Here is a 21,526-nt window from a genome sequence, read left to right as displayed (position 1 = left end):
AAAACCGTCTCGAAGATTTTATCTCACAGACTTAATATTATCAGAGAAAGGAAGGGGTAAGTGTAAGGTCCATCAGAGAGTTAAGACCTATGTCACTACACAAGCTAAAGCAGATCCTGCAGCACTGCCCAGGCCTGGGCTGTGGATGGGCAGGAATATCATCCTCACAGGGGGATTTGCCTGCAGGGATGAACTGAAGCTGAGCTGAACTCTCCATCAGTGACTGAGAGCTCACAGCTGCTGCAACGAGGTGTGGAGAGATAACTGCCCTCTCTTCCTTCTTCCCTTTGTGACAGGGCTTCACCGATGAGTCAGGCCGTGCAGGTCTGTGTGAGTAATTTCGGACTCTTTTACAGCAGGAAAAAGTGAGGCATGGGGAAAGGAAGCACTGCATCACTGTGCCAAAGTTCCCAACCCAACCTGACATCCCTCAGCCACCCCTGGGGTGACTAAGCAGGGAGAAATGTCCGTGCAGGGAGAGGAAAACTCTCTGTTTTCTAAACTTCTGTTTAACTCAAACGTCGAAACAAACAGATGGAAGGAAAACTTGTGTTTGGTTCTGTAAGAATGTTCACGTCACATCCTGAGCCCTCGAATGGCTCAGTGGCATGTTTTTCCTGTGTTTTCTTTGCCTCATTCTCTGACCTTAGGACATTCCTAGAAAGCCGCAGATATACTTATTTTACCGCTGCAGGTATACAAGTTAAGTTAATAATGAACTTAACCACTCAGAACCGCCTCTTGTACTCTTGTACACTATTACAACTGCAACAAATGCCGTTGAACCATCCTTTATGAGTAAAAAAAAAAAAAAAAAGCTTCCCAGTGTCCTCCATTGCGTTAGACAAATAAAAACAACCACCAGTGAATCCCTTTTCAGGCACCACCAAATTCACCGCGGCTGAAGCGCTCAGCTCCGGCTGGAGTCGCGGCGGTCCCTTTAAGGCCGCCGCCATTTTGCGCGCTGCCCGGCACCAAGATGGCGCTGCCGCCCTCACTGCCCCGCCTCTTCCCGCCAACCCTCTATGGAGCGCGCCCTGCACAAAGATGGCGCCGAGTCCGTGTGGCCCTGCCCGCCCCCAAGATGGCGGCACGACGGGGCGACGGTGCTGGTGCCAGCCAGGTGAGGTCAGATCCGGGGCGGGGCCGCTGCGGACAGGGCGGACAAAAGGCGCCGGAGCGGCGTGAGGGAGGGTGGGGGCCGCGGGTAGGTGGGCGCGGCGGGTTCCCCTCACGGCCGCGGCGGGCAGGTGGGTGTGCGGCGCGCCCCTCGTGGCACCGGCGGGCTGTGGGGAGGTGTCCCCCGGTGGGGCGACGTCCCGGAGGGGATGGGGTGGGGTGGGGGGGCGACTGAGTGGGCTGGGGGGCGGCAGGCGGGGAGGATTTGCTGAGTAATTGGGCAGCGATCCGCTCCCTACGTGTCCCGCCTCACACCACCTGGGGCAGGGGGGTCTCCGCCCCGTCTGTGGGGCGAGGCAGGGCCGGGGTGATCGCTGAGGGCAGGACGCCGCTGCTGCTTACCTGCGGACGGAAGCGCGGTGGGGTTTATTTATACCTCGCGGAGGATGTTTGTGTTCGGAAAGCCGCGGTGGAGTGGCGGGGGCTGGTGCCGAGGTGCGCTGGGTTGGGTCTGCTGCCCATTGCCTGGAGCGAGAGAAGGTCAGACAGTCCTCTCCTCCTGGTGCTGCCTTTGCGGCACTGTGGCACGGCTAAAATGCAATAGCTTTGCTTTCCAGGGTGTTGCTTCAAAATCTCTGAGCCCGAATGGTAACTTGGGGATCAAGAGGAATGTCCCCTCGGACATCCTCACCATTATGGGGTTGGACTTTAGTGATGTCTGTTCTTTTTCATTTTTCCCCGTTGTTGACACAACGCTCTCAGATGTTCCGCAGTCCTCTCCTACGTGGCTGGGAGACTGCATGCTTGAGAGATCCCTCCAAGGATCTGCTCCTTTGCCTGTTTTCCCATGCCCTGTGCTGACATGCAGGAAGCAAGGAAAAAAAAAAACAAACCAACCCTGTTGTAATTTTTGTTGATGGTGCTAAACTGCTGCCACTTCAACAAGATACATGTTGGGAGAGAAGGGGACAGTTGCTTGAATCTGGAGTGGTTAGGAGTGTGACCTACACTTTCTGATACTCCTGATGATAACATTTAAAGTGAACCAGGCTTTTCAGACTAGAAAATAGGCAGTCAAGTCATCCCTTTCCTCATCTGACAATGGTTTGTTATTCTGTCTCTACCTGTTTAGGCTTAGTTATGATACCAGTATTCAGCAGCTCTTTTGGCTGGGTCTGCAACAACTGCTTTTTGGTAACTTCTGTTGGAATAACAGATGCTGGAAATACCTTCCTTCTAAGAGTTTTATCAGCATGTCCCTTGTTATGTCAGGGGGTTCCCAGTGACCCTCTGAGTTATTTCTTGCTTCTTAAATGCTGTTTACTGAGCTTTTCTATGCCCCTCTGTAAACTTGGTCCCCTCTTTTTTGCTGATAATCTGTTTCATTTCAGGGAAGCTGTTCCCATGGCTTGTGGGGAGTGCAGCGCTTCAGCACACGCTCGAGATCCAGCACGTAGGAATATCAGCCACTTCCATCACAGAGAACTGACGTGCAGATAGCAGAACCCTGCTGCAAGGTGAGGGCTCTGGGCCAGCTCTGAGTGGTCAAGCCAAAAAAAGAAATGACCAGGTCCTACTTAAACTAGATGCAAAGCACAGGGTGTGGATGAGATAACTGATATGGAGGGAAGGTGGTTTGTCAGAGGGCAGCATGGGGAGAGTGATGGTATTTAATTGTGGTGGCGTTAATTAAATTTGGTGAACCCTTAGTCAGCTTGGAGAAGAAAAAGGAGCTGAGCCATATCTGAAGTAGAATATAACTGTATGTAGTCACCCATAAAACTAACCCCTGGCCACATAAACCCTGACTTCTCACTTCACTTAACAGTAAATACTTAGACTCAGGCTCTCTGGTAAATGTTTTGCTGACTGCTGACTAAAAGGAATGCAGCTGAGAAATAGCAAGAGCTGTTTGATTTGGTGGGTGCCCTTCCATTTCCCGTGGGGTGATGTTTGTCCTGCTGGATAGGCATCTCCAGGCAGCTTTTCCCAGTGCATTCACCAGTCACCTGTGTGGGTGTGAGTTAGGCAATGACAGAAGCTAGTGGCAGGAATCTCCCAGCTTCCTTGCTTCTGCCTTGGGGTAGTAATTAAAGGGATTCCATAATTCTGTGCCCACCTTCAAGATGGGAAATTCTGTCTAGTTTGGCCATGTTCTGAGCAGGGATGTGCAGCATGTTGTTTCCAGAATAGAAGAACTGTTAAGGCTTTTCTGGTGTTCTGGCAGTTCACTGACTTTTTTTTGGTACTAAACGTCTCATGGTATTTGGAAACCCTTTTAATTCATGTAGGTCAAAGACAAAGTGCATAAATATTTCCTTAAAGCACGCCAGAAGCCATGTGTTAAAAGCTAATGTTGCCATGCTTGAGATGTAAGTGCCTGAAGCCTTCCAGTGATGACTTTCTGAAGCTGGTTACATTGTAGTAACTGCTGCAGGCAGTCAGAGAGATGGTCTGTGGTTTGGGGGTCCCTGATGCTATTTTTAAAAACTTTAAATAAGCAGTGGAGATCACATGGATCAAATTATTGCTGTGTGATTAGAGCAAGCTTTTTAGAAGCCTTTATGTAATTCTACCACATTGTAAAGAAGCTAAAGAAAGACTTTGTTTATTAGAGTACTTAAGAAGTGAATTTCACTTCCTTTTTTGAATTGAGCATAACTGGTATCTCAGAAGACAGATGTGCAATGTCTGGTGAATGGTGCTGAGGATGGTGTTTTAGGATTTTTGTGAGGGGATCATTCAAATGAGGGGGGCAGTGTGCACAGCTATTGTTTTGGTAATGATTAAAATTGAAAGTCTTCAGCTGCAGTGTGGTGAGTCTCCTTTATGCTTTTTACAACTGTTTTCAAACCCAGCCTCAAGTTAGGATATGCACACTAATATTGAACAGGCATTCAGCAGTCTGCATGCTTTGAAGAGTGTTTCTTGAATGCTTCCAAGCAGCTTTTTCCATAAACAGCTGATGTGGTGCATGTGTCTTGTACTGCAACTGGAAATCCAGTTCCTGTAGCTGGGTTATATCTGCCCCTCATGCTGCTGTAAAACCACTTTTGAAACTAAAGGCTATTCAGTCCTAACCCCCCTGCTGAAGAAACCGTGCTGTCTTCACCTTGTGTACCAAACATTGTTAACATCTGCTATAATATTACCTTGGCAATTCACAAAGCTCCTCTGGGGACAAATTTTCAGCTGCTCCTGGGGCTTCAACCTACTTCTGTGCACAGTAAAGGTGTGTGCTGGACTAGTTAACAGGTTTTCCTTTAGAGTTGTGGTTTTATCAGGCCTTGATGATGAAGAGTGAGGTGGTCTGTTCTTTATTAATTAATACAGTCAGAAAATGTTCTGAGCTGAAAGTCACAGTCACAGTTTTGGAGCTGGTGGTCCTTAGGGCAAAGCCTGTAGGGTATGGAGAATAAATGAAGAGGTACTTGCTCTTTGCTCAGACTGAGGCAAGATTTTACTGTGCTGCTAGTTAATGTCTTAATTGTCTTGCATTGCTCTCATCTTTGTCTTTCATTCCAGCTGGCTCATCTCTTGGAGCTTGAAAACATCTGTGGCAACACCCATGGATTTGTGTATGTTGTGACAGTCTGTCAACAATGAATTAAGTTATCCTTGGTTAAAAGCTTTTACTCACTTTGAATCTAGTGTTGATTTCTTATCTTTTGTTAGTTGTGTCAAAGCTCTGCTCTGTCCACCGTTCCTACTGAGAACAGCTGGTTCCTCCAGCTTTTGGTGCTGGAGTTAACTGCTGAAGAGCCCTCTCCTGCATCTGGTGAGGTGCTTGGAGCTGTTCTGTTTTTCTTGAGCAGTTACTAACAGAATTAATTCAATCATTTGTATTAGGCAGCACAAAGGAGTGCTTCATTGTGTCCTGTTGGAAGAAGCCAGTCGTACTTTTCCAAGACAGCTCCAATGCTCTGTCCTTGAAATATTTTTGTTATGGCAAAGAGAAAATTAATTTTGGATAGGAAGCCTGTGGCCATGTACATTCATAATTTATAAGCTGACGCAGCCATTTTGCTCTGGTTTACATCAGTGTTGCAAGTCATCTGATGGCACTTAAATTTACAACACCAGCACACAGTCCCTGCCCAAAGTGTCAGTGATGCTGGTAGCTGCAGATTGTACTCAGTTCTGTGCAGCTGGGGCGAAAGAGTGTCAGGAGGCAGAAAATGTGGCAGGCTAAGCCAAGTCCAGCTTGGGTTGTTCTGGAGGTGCAGGTGTTCTTCCCTGTACTTGTCAGGACATGCGTGGTTGTGTGATGATGAACAGGAGCTGTTGCACGAGACTGTTAAGAATGTCAGTCTTGCATCTGACAGGAGGAGTCAACTAATGGGTAGCTGTAAAGATGATAAAATACTCTACAATACCCACGTTGTAGGTGGATTATTCTTTTTAATGAACTTCAGTAGAGACCATGTGATGCAGCGGGTTCACTTCGTCGTGCTGTGTCTTGTGGCTTGGGTGGGGCTGAGCATTGTGAAAACCACCTTACCCTGCTGTCAGTGTTGGGTTCACTGCCTGTTCTACTGAGAGAGGAGTGTAAGTTTGGGCAGCTGCTGTTCCACCTCTCTGCTTGTGTAAATCATAAATGACCCTTTTAACTTCACATAGAACCATAGAGTGGTTTGGGTTGGGAAGGACTTTAAAGATCATCTACTGATCGTGTTCACTTCTCTGCTTCAGAAGATGTTTTGTTCCACAGGAGGGATTTATCTTTTTAATGCAGAAGGGGCCTGATAGAGGGATAATGGTTATTTAGGGCTTTGGCATCTGGCTTCACTGCTGTTTTGTTCTAAACAGCAAAGGACAAAACAACTTGAGTTGTTTCATCTCATGTCTTGGGCTTTTCCAGTTGATCACATGGCTGTCCTTGAGCTTGGAAGGTTTTCTGAGGGGTGCCTGAAAGCAGCTCTGTTTTCAACCTCCTTTTTTTTTTTTTTTCCCCCTCTTAATTCTGGATCTAATAAACATGGGGGAGGAGACAGCTAAATTCCCAGTCCCATTTCTGCCCAGTAAGCTCTTGCATTTCCTGATTTTTGAACAAAGAGCTCTGTGTCATACCCTTCTTTAGGATTTCAGGTGGCAGCATGCAGAGGAGGGAAGCTCTGCTCTGTTGAAAACCTACTGTAACATGTTGTAGCTCGTCAACAATCAGGCCTGTAGTCTTGAAAGCATCAAGGCTTTTATTTCCTTTATCCACCTCTGATGCTGTCAGCACCTGAACAACTACCTCTTTCTCTGGGCTTCTGAGAGGTAAGAAATTCTATCAGCAGGGTTTCACTTGAGCTTTGCAGTCTACAATCTTTGAACAAAATCAACTGGCAATTAATAATGTGTGTAATGGAAACTAAAGAGTTACAAGATTCACATAAAAATCATCCTTGTCTACTTACCCAGAACTGTTTTGTGAGACTGCCTCACTTGAAAGCTGCATGCCACTGAAGGTGAGGATTTTCTTCAAATCAGGGAGGTTTGTGCATTCTTGTGCGTGTCCTGATGTTGTACATGTAGTGCTCTTTGGCCAGTAGCTTTGTTAGTAACAGAATGGCCAACAGAAAGGAGGAGGAAAGAGGAGGCTGGATAAAGTATTCAGCAGTGATGAGTCAAGCTGACAGACTGGACAGTGAAACAGAACAGTCATGTTGTTTCTTTTCACTCTGTCCCAAGCTGGATGTGCTGGCCAGCAGCTGCAGGCAGGAATTTAAAGCACTGTTCAGCCAGGTGTCTGTTGACAATATGTTGGTCTTCTGTGTTTTAGATTAAATGGTTTTGAGTAGAGTAATTGTCCACATCAGAGAATAGTTACTCTGTTAATACCTGTGGTTTGTGGGAAGCATTCATCCTCTCAGCTCTGTCAGGTACTTGCTGCTTTTATGATGTCTGTCAGCCAGATAAGTTTAATCTTGTTTCTGACTGGTTTCACTGTGTAGGTGTGGTTTGCTCAGAATGTCCCTGTTATTCCAACCTGAGTGATTATCATTCTTCTCCAGGTGTGTCTGGTAAAACATAGCAGTAGTACTTGGTGATGCTTATGGTTGGCTGAAGGCTGGGTAGGTTTGGCAGGCTAGTTATATAAGTCTGAAAATGCTGTTCCTTCTCTTGGATCAGCCTGTTCAGCATTAGTGGGGAGGCTGTAGGTTTGTGCCCAGCAGGCTGAGGCAGGGATGGTCCCTGGTGGGATCCCTGGATCCAGGTGAATTTGCAGGCTCTGAAGAGGTATGTAGTAGCCAAACATGGAATGTGTAAATATTTCAGGAGCATATTTATCTAGGCTGGATTGATCTTGCTATATGATAATGAGGCTTTAGCATACAGATCTTGTACTGAACAATCTCAGATGTTGCTGCAATAAACTGTCCTGGCGTGGTCCTATATTTGATAAAGAAAAGCTCAAAGTAGTGCTGCTTGAAGCCCTCCAACATAAAGTTATTTCTGAGGGGGCAGAGGATGACGGACCGCTCAGGGACAGCAAGGAAAGTTCCGTGGAATGCAAAACTTGAAGCATCTTTGAGACTGACACTTGTGAGTTTCCCTCCCCCTCAAAGCCTGTCTATTTAATTATACCCTTGGAAAACTTACTTTCTTATGTGTCTGATAAGTTGACAGGAATTTAGATAGAGATGTTTTGACTTCTGAGCTTACACAAGTTTAGTGAAGTCAACCTGTCCTTAAACTTAAGCACTCTTTCAAAATGTCAGTGTTGATGCTTTCCATGTGGCCAGGGTAACTACACTGCAAGTAAATTGCCTGTTCCTGAGCTCCAACTGGAAGGTTCTGCAATGTGAAGTATATATGAAGGAGCTTGGATCCTTCGTCACCGACACTGCTCTGACACTGAACTTCTTTTTCCATAGCTGTTCCTGTCCATAAACTCAGCCGTTCAGTTCAGGTGTTCTGTGCTCAGCCCTTGGTGAGGCTGCAAAACAGAAATAACTTGGCAAATAAGGTTTCTTCACAGTGAATACTTTGCTGCTGATAAAGCATCAGAGTATGCTTTGTATCCTGGAGTCCAACTGCTAAAAAGTGCAGAAACTTGAAATCTGCTGTCTGCTGTTCCTGTGGAGCTTGGTCTGCTCTTGTTCACAAGGCCAGCTCTCTTCATGCAAGGACTGTTCCAAGTCCTATGCCAGAATAATACCCTCCATGTAGATCCCTCTGTTCTACTGCCCATGTTGGGAGAGTCAGTGTTCCTGCTACCTGTGTGTTTTCTTTCTATAGAGTGGTTGAAATCCCAGTCCTTGTGGGAAGAATCTGTCTGTGCATGGGAGAGTCAAGTGACAGAGATGACCCCTGAGAATTTGACTTTTAGTCTGCTGTTGTCATGAATCCCAGCAGTAAAACTGCTCTAATCCAGCATGGAGAATGTTGCAACAAGAACTATGGTTCTAAAATGATTACAAGATGGAGTTCATAAAATAAAGATGACATCTGATGACAAGATATATCTCCTGATGTAGAATCATCAGGAATTAGAATTGGATTGCATGCATATGGAATCTGGGCGAGGAGGGATGTGACTTTCCCATCTAGTTTCTCAAGTTTTTCCTGGGTACCTTTCCCTTTTACTGCTGATGCTGGGAGTAAGGTTAGGTAAGACATAGCAAATTCCAGCTCCTGCAAAGGTGGCCCCGAGGTTTATTCTTCCTCTTTGGGACTTGAATGGGGTCTCCACTGCTGCCAGAAGTGGGAAGGTGCTGTGAATGTCCTTTTCTTCCTCCAGTGCCTCTGTCATTGTTCCTGGAAGGCAGATTTCCTGCTCCACCCTGCTGAGGTTTAGTTGTTAACACTGAACTCTAATAGATTCTCATGGGATGCTCATGTGTTTTGGATTTTTTTTTTTTTTTTAGCTATCTTGTAAGTGCACAGGGTAAAGGGGGATTTCCTAACCCATGTAACTGGTAAGCAGAATCAGGGAGCCAGTTGTGCTAATTTCATTTTGGTTTCCTTCCTACATCCTGAGATACAAATTGAAGTGAGTACAGGGTTCATTTCTTGTGAGAAAAAGCTAGGCATTTTCTGTATTGGGCAAAACTAATAAACCCAGCACTACAACTCAAGTCTGCAAATGCCGTGAAACCCCAGTTCCTCAAAAGAGATCATCCCAGTTTCGTAAGCCTACTATGAAGGGCCTAACATTTCCTACAAGATTGCCTATGAAGGAGTGAGCAGGAAGGATCTTTGAGAGAAAGTGGTGTGTGTATATATATATATATATATATATATATATATATATTTTCCCTTTGATATGGAGTAGAAGAAGTAAGTTCTTTCATGAGCAGCTGTTAAACTGCTGGATTAATTTCAGGTGTTCTGGTGTGTAGAGAACTAGAGAGAACTTCTGTACCCTATTGGAATTATTTCTGTAGTATGCACAGACATCTCTTCTCAAATGTGTCTGGCACGTGGGCTCTCTCCTCACTGAGGCAGAGGTATTCTGAGGAGGAAGCTGAAATGCCCTACCTAGGGCATGCAGCAAGGTAGCCACAGGGCTGGGAGGGAGGCTCTGAATACCTTGTCACTCTTCTCCAGCTGCTCAGGTGCTGTGCAGAAAAGGTTCTGCTTTGCCTGCTTCCTCCCCTGTGGATGTGCAATCCTCCTGCCCTGCTCAGTGCAGTCCTGCCTGCACAGGTGTGTCAGCCACTTCTCAGGGGCTCTGCAGTCCTACAGGACATTTTTTTGCTCTGACACTGCTCTATATGGCTGTTTTCATCCCTTGTTTGTGACTTTACTGGTTGATCATTAATAGATTTGCTGTTCCTTGTTTTACTGAATTTCTAGAACTGGTAATGTCACTTTGTGTCTCAAAATCACCCACTCAAAAAAAAAAAAAAAAGCATTTCTCGAGTTTGTCTTTTGTGATGGACTGATGTAGAAGGATGCTGTGGTATTACTGCTTTTTCACCATCATTAGAATGAGTTACAGCGACTTCATGTTCTTTGGTGTTACCTGTCAAATAGGGGAATTTTGTGAGCTCCATTATCCATGGATCAGTCAGGCTTTGGGTTTTTCTGTGGCTTGTTGAAGAGCATGCTCGAAGTTTCCTCTGGGAGTTTGAAGGACAGAACAAGCACTGCCATCAGGCCTGTGCTTCCCAGAACCTTTTGGTTTCCTTTATGACACTTAAATCCCAGCTGAGTTGAACTCTAGGTGGGAGTGGTTGGTCAGAGAAGCAAATTCTTCAAAGTATGTTTCCCCCTTCCTCTGTTTCTGAAGTAAATAAGGCAAAAAAACCAGCTGCTACAGCGTTTCAGTGCTGAATTTATCAGAAGGCAAGTAGCTAAATCTTCCTTGGAGAATTAACACAGAGGAAGGAAGCCAAAACTACTTACTTGGAAAAGTAATGATATTGAGCAATGTTTGTTCTCTTTTCCAGCTTGCTTTATGAGTATCATAATGAGTTGCACCAATGAAGTGGTTATGGGAAATATAACTGTATTGTATGTAGATCTTTTTCCTTGCCCCTTCAGTATGAGAACCACCCATATGCAGAATTTTTATGTAGAAACAGTAACAAACAAATGATAAATATGCTCTGTGTGTAGATTTTATCACCTCTAACTGCTGGCAAGCTCCTTCATCCCTGAAATAAAATCCTTAGATAAAACAGTAAATTTCCACATACTGGTCTGGTCAAGGGGGTTAAGTCTGCCCTGTGAGCTTTCTTTTAATGTGTCTTTCCCCAGAGACTGCTACCAATAAGTACCAGTTCTGAGGTTTTGTGACAATTCATCTGTCAGGGAAGACTGAACAAACTTCACTGCCTGAGCTGTAGCAAATGACTCACAGGCAGCCTCATTCATCTCGCAGTTACTTGAAATTGTGTGTTGGCTAATCCCAGTCTTGCGATGCCAACACTTAACATGTGTTTTCTCATGCCCTCTTGAAGAGCAGGACAAAACCCTTTAAGCTGTTTCTGGTTTGCTTCCAGGTGAATCATGATTCCAGTCACCGAGCTGCGCTACTTTGCTGATACTCAGCCAGCCTATCGCATCCTGAAGCCATGGTGGGACGTCTTCACAGACTACATTTCCATAGTGATGCTGATGATCGCCGTGTTCGGAGGGACGCTTCAGGTCACCCAGGACAAAATGATTTGTTTGCCCTGTAAATGGGTTACCAAAGACTCTTGCAATGACACTGTCAGGGGATGGACAGCAGCAGCCCCGGAGCGTACCTATTACAACACTAGTCTTGTTCCCTCTGCTGATTCAGGGCCTACAGGGATCCGGTATGATCTGGACCGGCACCAGTACAACTATGTGGATGCGGTGTGTTATGAGAACCGTCTTCACTGGTTTGCCAAGTATTTCCCTTACCTAGTGCTGCTACATACCCTCATCTTTCTGGCTTGTAGCAACTTCTGGTTCAAGTTCCCAAGGACCAGCTCCAAGCTGGAGCATTTTGTGTCTATTTTGCTTAAGTGTTTTGACTCTCCATGGACAACAAGAGCATTGTCTGAGACAGTGGTGGAAGAGAGTGATACCAAACCAGCATTTGGGAAAATGAATGGCTCCATGGACAAGAAATCCTCCACAGTCAGTGAGGATGTGGAAGCCACTGTTCCCATGTTGCAGAGAACAAAGTCTCGAATTGAGCAAGGGATTGTGGACCGGTCTGAGACCGGTGTCTTGGACAAAAAGGAAGGTGAGCAGGCCAAAGCACTCTTTGAGAAAGTGAAAAAGTTCCGTACTCATGTGGAAGAGGGAGACATAGTTTATCGCCTGTATATGAGACAGACCATAATCAAAGTAATCAAGTTCATTCTGATAATTTGCTATACTGTGTACTATGTCAACAACATAACATTTGATGTGGACTGTAAAGTGGACATTGAGAGCTTGACTGGCTACAGGATGTACCGCTGTGCTCATCCTTTGGCCACTCTCTTCAAAATCTTGGCTTCTTTCTACATCAGTCTGGTGATTTTCTATGGTTTGATCTGCATGTACACACTGTGGTGGATGTTGAGGAGGTCACTCAAGAAATACTCCTTTGAGTCCATCCGTGAGGAGAGCAGTTACAGTGACATTCCTGATGTGAAAAATGACTTTGCTTTTATGCTCCATCTGATTGATCAGTATGATCCCCTCTACTCCAAGCGCTTTGCTGTCTTTCTGTCAGAGGTGAGTGAGAACAAATTGCGGCAGCTGAACCTCAACAATGAGTGGACTTTGGAGAAACTACGCCAGAGAATCACCAAAAACTCTCAGGATAAGCTGGAATTGCATCTTTTCATGTTGAGTGGCATTCCTGACACAGTCTTTGACCTCATTGAATTGGAGGTCTTGAAGCTGGAGCTTATCCCTGATGTCACTATTCCCCCCAGCATTGCTCAGCTCACCAGCCTTAAGGAGTTGTGGCTCTACCACACAGCTGCCAAAATTGAGGCCCCAGCCCTTGCCTTCTTGAGGGAGAATTTGAAATCTCTCCACATCAAATTCACAGACATTAAGGAGATTCCTCTTTGGATTTATAGCCTGAAGACACTAGAGGAGCTTCACTTGACAGGGAACTTGAGTGCTGAAAACAACCGGTACATTGTGATAGATGGATTGAGGGAGCTGAAGAGGCTGAAGGTGTTGAGGATGAAGAGCAATCTCACCAAACTGCCACAGGTGGTGACAGATGTTGGTGTGCATCTTCAGAAGCTTTCCATCAACAATGAGGGCACCAAGCTCATTGTCCTCAACAGCCTTAAGAAGATGGTCAACCTGACAGAGCTTGAGCTGATCCGGTGTGACTTGGAGCGCATTCCTCACTCTATTTTTAGCCTCCACAATCTGCAGGAAATAGACCTGAAGGACAATAACCTCAAGACCATTGAGGAAATCATCAGCTTCCAGCACTTACATCGTCTCACTTGCCTTAAATTGTGGTACAACCACATTGCCTACATCCCCATGCAGATAGGCAACCTAACCAACTTAGAACGCCTTTACCTGAACCGTAACAAGATAGAAAAGATCCCCACCCAGCTCTTCTATTGCCGAAAACTTCGGTACTTGGATCTCAGCCACAACAACTTAACTTGCATACCACCAGATGTTGGACTACTTCAAAACCTGCAGAATCTGGCTGTGACAGCCAACAGGGTAAGTGAGCAAGGAGCTGAGTTGCTGTGTGAGGAAATAGTGCTGGCACTTCTGTTATCTGTGTGGTTAAACATGCTACAATGGTCTGTGGATACAGCTGGCACTGCTTTTATATCTCTTTGAGGGGTTTATCTAAGGCAAAACATTTCAGATAGCTCTGGGGCAAGCCAGTCTTCCAAGAGCCCTTGTTCCTGTAGCATTTCCTCTCTTAACAGTGAGACTGCTTCCAAGTGCCAGTTGGAGGCTGTTTAGAAATCCTGCAAGTCAGTTGTTTTTCTGCAGTTGGAAGCATGTAGTCTCTAGATTGACATCAATGTTGTGCTTAAAATGGAGAGCTGAGGAACTGTAGTCGTAATCTAAAATTATGTGCTTAAACATGTGTACTTCAGACATACACATACACTATGGGAGCAGCCATGTAGGGAATGCATGTCTGTGGCTTACAGCTTTCCTTAGAGTACCTCCCATTTCTATAGTTTGGTCTTGTAAACATGTGCCTTTTGTTTCAGTCTGAGTGCAGTGCAAATTACAGAGGATGGCCAAAGTGTGCTCTGCTGCCTGATTACCATAAGTTGTTTCTTGGCTTGTGTTGGAGGGTGTTTATTTGCTTAAAGCAAACTATATCCACATACAGTTTTTTGTTCCTTTGGGACTCAGGAGACTTCATTTACCACGTCTGACAAAGTTGAAGCTTTCATTCACCCTATCTGCAAGTTCCTGGGAGACTTTTTCCCTTTGAGTTTATCATCACCTAAAGTTGAAAGAGCTTCTAACTACAAATTGCAGAATATATAATTAGTTGCTTCTGGTTTCTTTTGGGACAAAGCAGAATTGCCCTGGAGCAGTGCTAGTTTTCACTGTCATACATCAAGGTCCTTCCTGCTGTTGGCAAGATCTGTTCCTGACTGAACACTGCTGGATTGCTTGTGCGAGACACAGAGCCGCTTGAGTGTGGTTTGGCTTTTCACAGAAGTGCTCTCAAATCAAGTATTTAATTGCTAATGCATTTCAGTATTAGACAGGGTTCCTAAAACTCCAGCCACATTTTGAGGTTAGTGTCTGAAGGCTTGTCATGTCTCTGCAGTGTAGAGGCAGCAATTCCAGCTGAACACCTGCTCACTGGGGTTTCCTGGCACTGGATGCTTGTGCATCTGTTTGTGTGGGTGGCTGAAGCTCTGGTAAACTTTGTGGTGTGTTACTGTTCAGATAATTCTGTACTGTTTGCCTTTTGGCAGCCTTCCTAGCACAGCTTCCCAAGGGTTAATCTGCAGTGTATCCTCTGCAGTTTTGGGGTGGAGCATTTCATGGATGAGAAGAGTTAGAGGCAGCTCCATTTTCTGCAGCACAGTTTGGCACCACCCATTTCTCTCTGGAAAAAAAACCCCATGCAACAGGAAGGCTGGAGCAGCCTTTGCTCCAGTGTGTTTGGAAACAAAAGGTGGTGAGGACCTCATGGAACAGCCAACCTGTTTGTGTCCTCTGCAGGTACCTGGGCAAGCCAGAATTTCACTGGGGCTCTAACAGCCTGGTTACTCCCAGTAAATGGTGACAGCAAGAAATACAAGGACTGGTAGACTGGCACTTCCCAAAGCCAGGAATTATCTCAAATGTCCTCTCCTTGCTCAGCAGTTGTAGTAAATAGAGACTTCTGGACTTGGCTGGCACTGCTGCCCCATTCTGGAAGGCAGGCTGTTATAACACATTGCTTCCTTCCTAAACCAATACTTGCCCCTCAAATAACTCTATTATTTTCAAGAGTCTGTGATCATTTGATTGCATGTTGCTGTTTGCCAAACACTCCAGTATCAGTAACAATGACTTCGTTGAATTGTCTCTAATTGGTCTGGTTTCATCTTGGCTTTTCCTTAGACTCCTCCTTGTTCAGAATGGATTACAGGCTCATTTAGCCACAAATGATATCATATATAATTTGAGTTTTAGAAAGGTCATGTTTGTATATAAAGGCAAATGATAGCCTCCAAGCTGAGACTTTGTATTAAGGGGAAACTCCTGAATTGCTGCATTTAATTCCTAGACTAGTGTTTGCTAAACCTTAGCCACAGAAAGAAATTCTTTGGGAGGACTGGAGTGGAACAAGGATTTGCTAGAAATAAGCCTTATTGAATTTATGATTCATGGTTACCTGAAGGTCATGCTGGGAAAGATAACATCTGGTGGCGTTGTTGTTGTCCCATTTTGGCACTGTCAAAAACCACTGTAACTTTGAGCCAAGAAAGTCTTTGCGACATTTCATAGCCCCACAGAAATGATGGAAGAGGAGTCCCAGTTCTCAGGGCCTGGAGGTTGTACCCATGTAGCCTCTGCTCTTTTTACAGCCAAACTAGAAGTCCTGACTAAATCCAGTATTTGTTCCGTATAATATCAACTGTACAATGGCTTAAAGCAAAGGATCTATGATCCACTGACAGAATAAAGGATTTGGGATGGAAAGAAACCAATACAGATGGAAACATGTGACAGTATAGGCCACCTCTGAGCAGGTTTCTGGTCCTCTAATCCTGACCTTGGAGACAATATCTGCTTTAGCCACCATTGTTGGTGATCTCTTATAACAAGTGCAGTGTCTGAAAGAGGAATCTATACAATCATGGTGCTGGAAGCTCAGAAAGCAGGAAGCTCAGAAAGCAGGAACTCACTCATGAGAGAAGTGGATGACTGAAAACAGTGACTCTGTAAACCTTGGAGCATCATGTTGACTTGTTGGTCACTTATGAGCATGTATCCATGTTTGCTGGTGACTTTGCCTATGATTGATTTCTTTTTTCCAGATTGAGAGTCTCCCACCAGAACTGTTCCAGTGCAGGAAGCTGAGAACGTTGAACCTGGGAAACAATGTGCTGCAGTCACTGCCCTCCCGGGTGGGAGAGCTGATGAATCTGTCACAGATAGAGCTGCGAGGGAACCGCCTGGAGTGCCTGCCTGTGGAGCTGGGAGAGTGCCCGCTGCTGAAACGCAGTGGGCTCGTGGTGGAGGAGGACCTGTTCAACACCTTGCCCTTGGAAGTCAAAGAGCACCTGTGGAGGGCAGATAAAGAGCAAGCTTGAACCCCTGAAAAAAGGGAAAAACCTCTGATCAACTAGAAGGAAGCAAAAGGCCATTCCAGTCCCCTTTCACCCAGATGCTCCCCTTTCTCCACTCCGATCACTATCAGACTGGCCAAGGAGTCCTTGACAAACATGACTCTGAATGAGTCAGCTTCTTGCCTCAGATGCAGGATGGGGGAGGCTTGGGATCAGGATGAGGATCAAGACAGATTAATTGGCCTCTGAGCAAGGGCTGGTGGGAATTAGAGGTGTTGCTGTTCTTCTGGACAGGAATTGGGGTGAGGTGGATGGTGCTGATGAGAAGAAATAACTTTGAATGGAGGAGAAAATGAATGTAGGGATTGCTGCATTGCTGCAGTTCCTTATACGTGTCAGGGATTGAGGGAGTCCAGTGTCCTGCAAGCAAGATCAAGAGACAAAGAAACCTCTTGGAAGAAACATCTTGAACCTTCCTCTCTGTGACACCTGGTACTGCTCCCCTCTGACTCAGATTCAGTCAGTGAGGCCCCAGACTGGGGGGGATAGGACACAGACAGCTGATTTTATCTAGATGCTGGCATTAGGATTTGGGAGATAAACATCTCACAGCTGCTTGAAGGCAGATTTTTTTTTTTTAAACTTATTTTCTTTCCCCTTTGCACACTCCCCACCTTCTCCTCTGCTCCTGGAGAAGGAATCAAACTATCTGCTCCTTTAAGGTTGCACTACTGTAACGGTTTCAAGTCACTTGTGAGGGTGAGTAGATCACAGCATCCTTCTCCAGCTGATGTCCTGGAGACACTAACTGACACAATTCCAGAGCTTTAGCCTGTTCTGAAACAGTTGGTTATAGCGCAAGTAGGAGATCTGGATAAAAAGCAGTTGGACTGCCTGATCTACTCTCAGAAGCATTGAGTTGCTTCAGGATCTGGCTTTTAGTTCCAAGCTACTTTTTAATTGCTTGTATTTTGTTGCATATCAAGTAGGAATGTACAACTGGCCAGTGTGTCAGGGGCACTCCTGGGGTGGGAGAGGAAATTTGGGTTTCCTCTGCGCCTCTTGTCCCCCATCCTGCCTTCCCCCACAATTAAGTTGTTGATTTAAGTTGTCCAATGCTTTGCCAGTGTTTTTCTTGGATGCAGTCTAGAGAGCTGCTTGATTGTTCTCTTCTGTTGTTCCCCTCACTTTAACAGCTGTCAGTTCCTGTTACACCTCTTGACCTAAGTAAGAGGCTAATGCTGATTGAACCTGGTGCTGGAAAAGAAACCTGTCCTCCTGTTTCTTCCCTTTTTCATTCCCTTGGTGTTAAGGAGGAGAATGAGAATCCTCTGTGGACTGAGCTCTTCCAGCTTCCTGGAACAGAGCAGTCTTTATTGAAACAAGTCTGACCTGTTTGGTGGTATTTTACAAAAACCCCTCGACCTTCTGTGCTGGCAGAGGTAGATAATGTGTAACCATAACTGATAATCATGTCCTTTAGGTGGGGTGGTTAAGGTGCCTCCAGGACACAGAGATCTGCACTTTTCCATCAAAAGGAAGAGGAGGCACCTGGACATACAGGTCCTGGCTGTAACATTCTGCATCAGACCAGCAGGTTGACTCCAAGGTGCAGTGCTGCAAGCTGGGGCATGAGAAGTCTGGAGGCTTCCCATGGGTACAAAGGGGGAAGCTACATCCACCTCCAGAGTGATTCCTGACAAGCTGCCAGTGAGTGCCCTGGCTTAGCAGATCATGGTGATCCCGTGGATGTTGGGGCAATAAGGCACAGTGTGGCTTTCTTCATCAGGTGTAAGATACGAAATATATATACATATATACTAAATATGCTGAAACCATGAACAATGTTAACTCCACTCTGGATTTATTGATGTTCAGATGCTTAAATAAAGCTACATTAAAATCAGGAGATCTGTTTATAAAACTGCTTTTAAGAAAAATGTAAATCTTGCTTCCCTTAGTCCATTCATTATGAAAAGTCTAAACAGTCCAGGGGATAATATAATTAAATCTCCATCTGGGAGGCAAGGTATTGTAAAAGCTTTTCTGGCTTCTAACCGGGTTAGTGTCTTGAAATTGTGTTAGAGTTGGGGCCACAGCTGAAAGGATGGGGAAGGACTGCTGCTGATTGGATTTTATTTGTATTTGCACAAGCATTTTGAATCATGGAAAGGAAGAAATTGCTAGGCAGGCTTTGCTTCTTGAGTAAAGCAGGAATGGCTTCAGGCTTAGCTACAGAAATGCTGGTCTCCAGTCAGTTCCCTGTGGCAGATAGGGGAATGGACTGGGTGGTGAAGGAAACTTTTTTCCTTGGTCTGTCCTAAAAGGTAGCACTGGAGAGTAATGGCCACTGAATGGGGATTTGGACTCTGTTTGCTATTCAAGGCCACTGGGTGACTGTTTTATTACACATGTATTTTAGACTAGGCAGGGCTGAAAGGGCAAAGCACCTCCCAGGAGTTTCACCTGGCTCACAGGAGCAGTGAGTTTTCTCCTGGATGTCCAGATTGGTGTTGGGTGTTTTGACTCTTGATTCCAGATGTGGTCTTAGTTATACAAAGCCAGACTTTGCACAGCTGGGTTAGACTTTCTATAGGCAGCTCCTGAAAGTGTGCTGCAGTGCTTCTAGAAGCTTCCAAGCTTCCTGAACAGCTCTGTATCCCAGCAAGATAGGTGATCAACAGGCTGTTCTGCCAGAAGGGAGGGACTGCCTCCAACTCCTGATCAAGTCACAGTGCTATGCTCCTGCTGCTTCCTAAGTAGAGACTGCCCTGGGCCCGTGGTGTGTAAAGCAATTGTAAGACAGGCTGGTATTGATCATGCATGAAAACACCATCTTTGTGCTGCTCTTGCTATAGTCCAGGCTTAACTCTTTTGGTTTTGGCTGCCAGGACTGGAGAACTTCCTGTGTGGCAAATTGGGATGAGTGGTCTGATAACATTTTGTGCCAGAAACACAGTTGGCACAAATACATTGTCTCTCTGAAAGACAGCAATATGTATTATTTACTTCTGATATGTGCTGCTTGGTCTCCCTTTTGATTCCAGAGTATCAGTCTTGTATGATGAGATGGAAAAAGCTTTAAAACTTCCAAGGATAGGATCTAGACCATGAGTCCTGAATGTGTTTATGACTGAGGACTGCTGCAACACGCAAACCCACAGCAGAGCAAATCACTCACTTCCCAAACTTGTCTGGATTGCTCAGTCTGTGAGGGATGACCTTACATCAACAGTCCTTCCTCACTTGCAAGTATTCAGTCAGTGAATATTCTGTGTTTTGCTTTAAGTTTCCATCAGGCTAAAACTTAGGAAGTTTATTTCTGACACTGATCTGTGTGTTCATAAAAAGCATTCAGCTTAAGCAGTCACTGCTCTGGTCAGTGTCTTGTTTTCCTGCCACGCTTTTCAAAACAGTAGCAAACCAGATTATTTATTAGCTGCTAAACCATACAGCAACTTGAATTAAACCCACCTGTTTCCTTAATAGCACTTCTGAGCTGAACAAGTTCTTGGAGATCACAAGGATGCTCATCTCATGTTAGGATTGAAGGTTAGTAATGTGCACTTTACCTTTCCTGCTAAATACCCCAAAAAGTGATAAGTTGCAATTAATTATTTTGAATGAGCTGAAAGGCAAGGAATACCAAACCATTAAATGTGTTAAATTGTGCTGTACGCTGACACTATGCACTGGAATGTTAGCTGAAGTTGTTCTGTGTTTCAGATTGTTTTCTGATTTTATTATTTGATCCCCAGTTAATTCAGCAGCTGGAAGTAATTAACTCTGTCTGAGTGGTTAAATAGCTGTTACAAGTATCTTTCATGATGTGCTGTTCTTTTGTATTAATTATCACTTCTTTTTAATATCCTACCTCATTTTTTATTTTTTCTTATTACCATTTATATACTCCAATTAGCTCACTCCATTTTAATTAAAGTTCTTGGTGTTCATTACCATAAATAGTATTCAGTGGCTTTCTGTTACTGAACCACATGAAGTCCTCTTATTTTTTTTCTTTTTTTTTTTTTTGCCACTTTAACAATTGATTCTAGGAATTTTGAGAACAATGACACATCCTTTACAGAGGATGAGTTGTCTGGGAAAAAGTTTCAAATTGTATTGATTCCTAGGCTGTGACATAGTTTCCTTTCCTTACCTTTTTTCCTGCTTTAGAATGAGACTCAGACGAGTTGAGTTCTTTGAATTTTTAACATTTTTTAGTCCTCCTTCAGGGGAGGAGTAACTTTTTCCCCTCGTTAGTAGCTGTGCCTTCTCTAGAGATCTGTAATGTAACATCTCCCCAGAGGCACTTGCTCCCTGGAGTGCATTTGCAGCAGTGCCTGCCTGAAGCCAACTCCTCCCTTGGATTCTTTTTCTTTCAACCATGGAGAGATTTCTCAACTTCTGGTGTGGCTTCTCACTGCCAGATAATATTGTCATACCATAAACAGAGTCACCTTCTCTGAAAGTTACCTAAGGTAAGGCTGTGAGGTTGCTGACTAGTTAAGTTATGCTTAAACTTCACTTTTAAAATTTTTCTTCCATTTTAACTCCACTGTTGGGCCACAGTGGGTCCTGTACCTTTCCCATACATGTGCCAAAACCGAGTGAGTTTTCTGTCCTACCTCATTCTAACAGTGCATGAAGCACAGCTGGAATGGGGCAGGAGTATTAAAGTTTGATTCAGACTCTTCTCCCTCCAGCTGTGGCAGTGAGTTAATATTCAGGTGCTTTGGGAGTATGAAATCCTCCAGAAATCTCATCTCCAAAATCATGTTTCAAAAGTAGTTGCACTTAAATTGCTGGACTCCAATGGCAAAGGTGAACTTTGTGTGAGATCACACAAAGGCTTCATTTAGGATTCCTGGAATTTTCCATCCCTTCCTCCCTTTGTTTCCTTTAAAGGAATTTTATTGGACAATGGAAGAATTTTTCTGGAGGAGACTTAATGAGAAGGGGGCTACTGAGCCTGAGTCATCTATACAGCTGACAAATACATCCATTTCAGTAAGTCACTACTCATGGCTTAAACATGGTTCACTCCCATTGTGTAAATGTGCAAGCAGGGCTGTGGTTTGGCATCTGGGACCTGCAACTTGGTGTAACATTTCAGAATCATGACATTCACTTTGTACGTGGGATTATTTGGGCAGCTGAGCAACAGCACCTTCCCCGTGAGCACTGAAGGCTGCTTGTGTTTGCTCTGAAAGACTTGTATGACTGGACACTTCACCAGAATAAAAATTTTAATTTGCATTTTC

At 44.8% G+C, this 21,526-nt stretch overlaps 1 protein-coding gene across 4 annotated transcripts; it reads left to right on the top strand.

The window, feature by feature from the left end:
- The first annotated feature begins 890 nt into the window (after nt 1–890).
- On the top strand, nt 891–21,526 carry LRRC8A (leucine rich repeat containing 8 VRAC subunit A). 4 transcript variants are annotated; one of them, XR_014855490.1, is made up of 5 exons: nt 1,149–1,250; nt 2,511–2,636; nt 11,058–13,221; nt 16,011–19,814; nt 21,171–21,526. XR_014855490.1 is itself a non-coding variant. In XM_085077080.1 (5 exons), the coding sequence occupies exons 4-5, from the start codon at nt 11,065–11,067 to the stop codon at nt 16,284–16,286; spliced, it is 2,433 nt and encodes an 810-aa protein (XP_084933206.1). In that variant the 5' UTR covers nt 1,149–1,250; nt 2,511–2,636; nt 4,645–4,697; nt 11,058–11,064; the 3' UTR covers nt 16,287–21,526. The 4 variants fall into 4 exon arrangements, 3 of the variants coding, with proteins under 3 accessions (XP_084933205.1, XP_084933206.1, XP_084933204.1); XM_085077080.1 differs by adding an exon at nt 4,645–4,697 and having other exon boundaries at nt 16,011–21,526; XM_085077079.1 differs by lacking the exon at nt 1,149–1,250 and adding an exon at nt 891–1,123 and having other exon boundaries at nt 16,011–21,526.

This window comes from Lichenostomus cassidix, chromosome 17, assembly GCF_008360975.1.
Source record: "Lichenostomus cassidix isolate B80296 chromosome 17, HeHo_3.0, whole genome shotgun sequence".
NCBI lineage: Eukaryota > Metazoa > Chordata > Aves > Passeriformes > Meliphagidae > Lichenostomus > Lichenostomus cassidix.
This window is presented reverse-complemented; position numbering and strand designations above follow the sequence as displayed.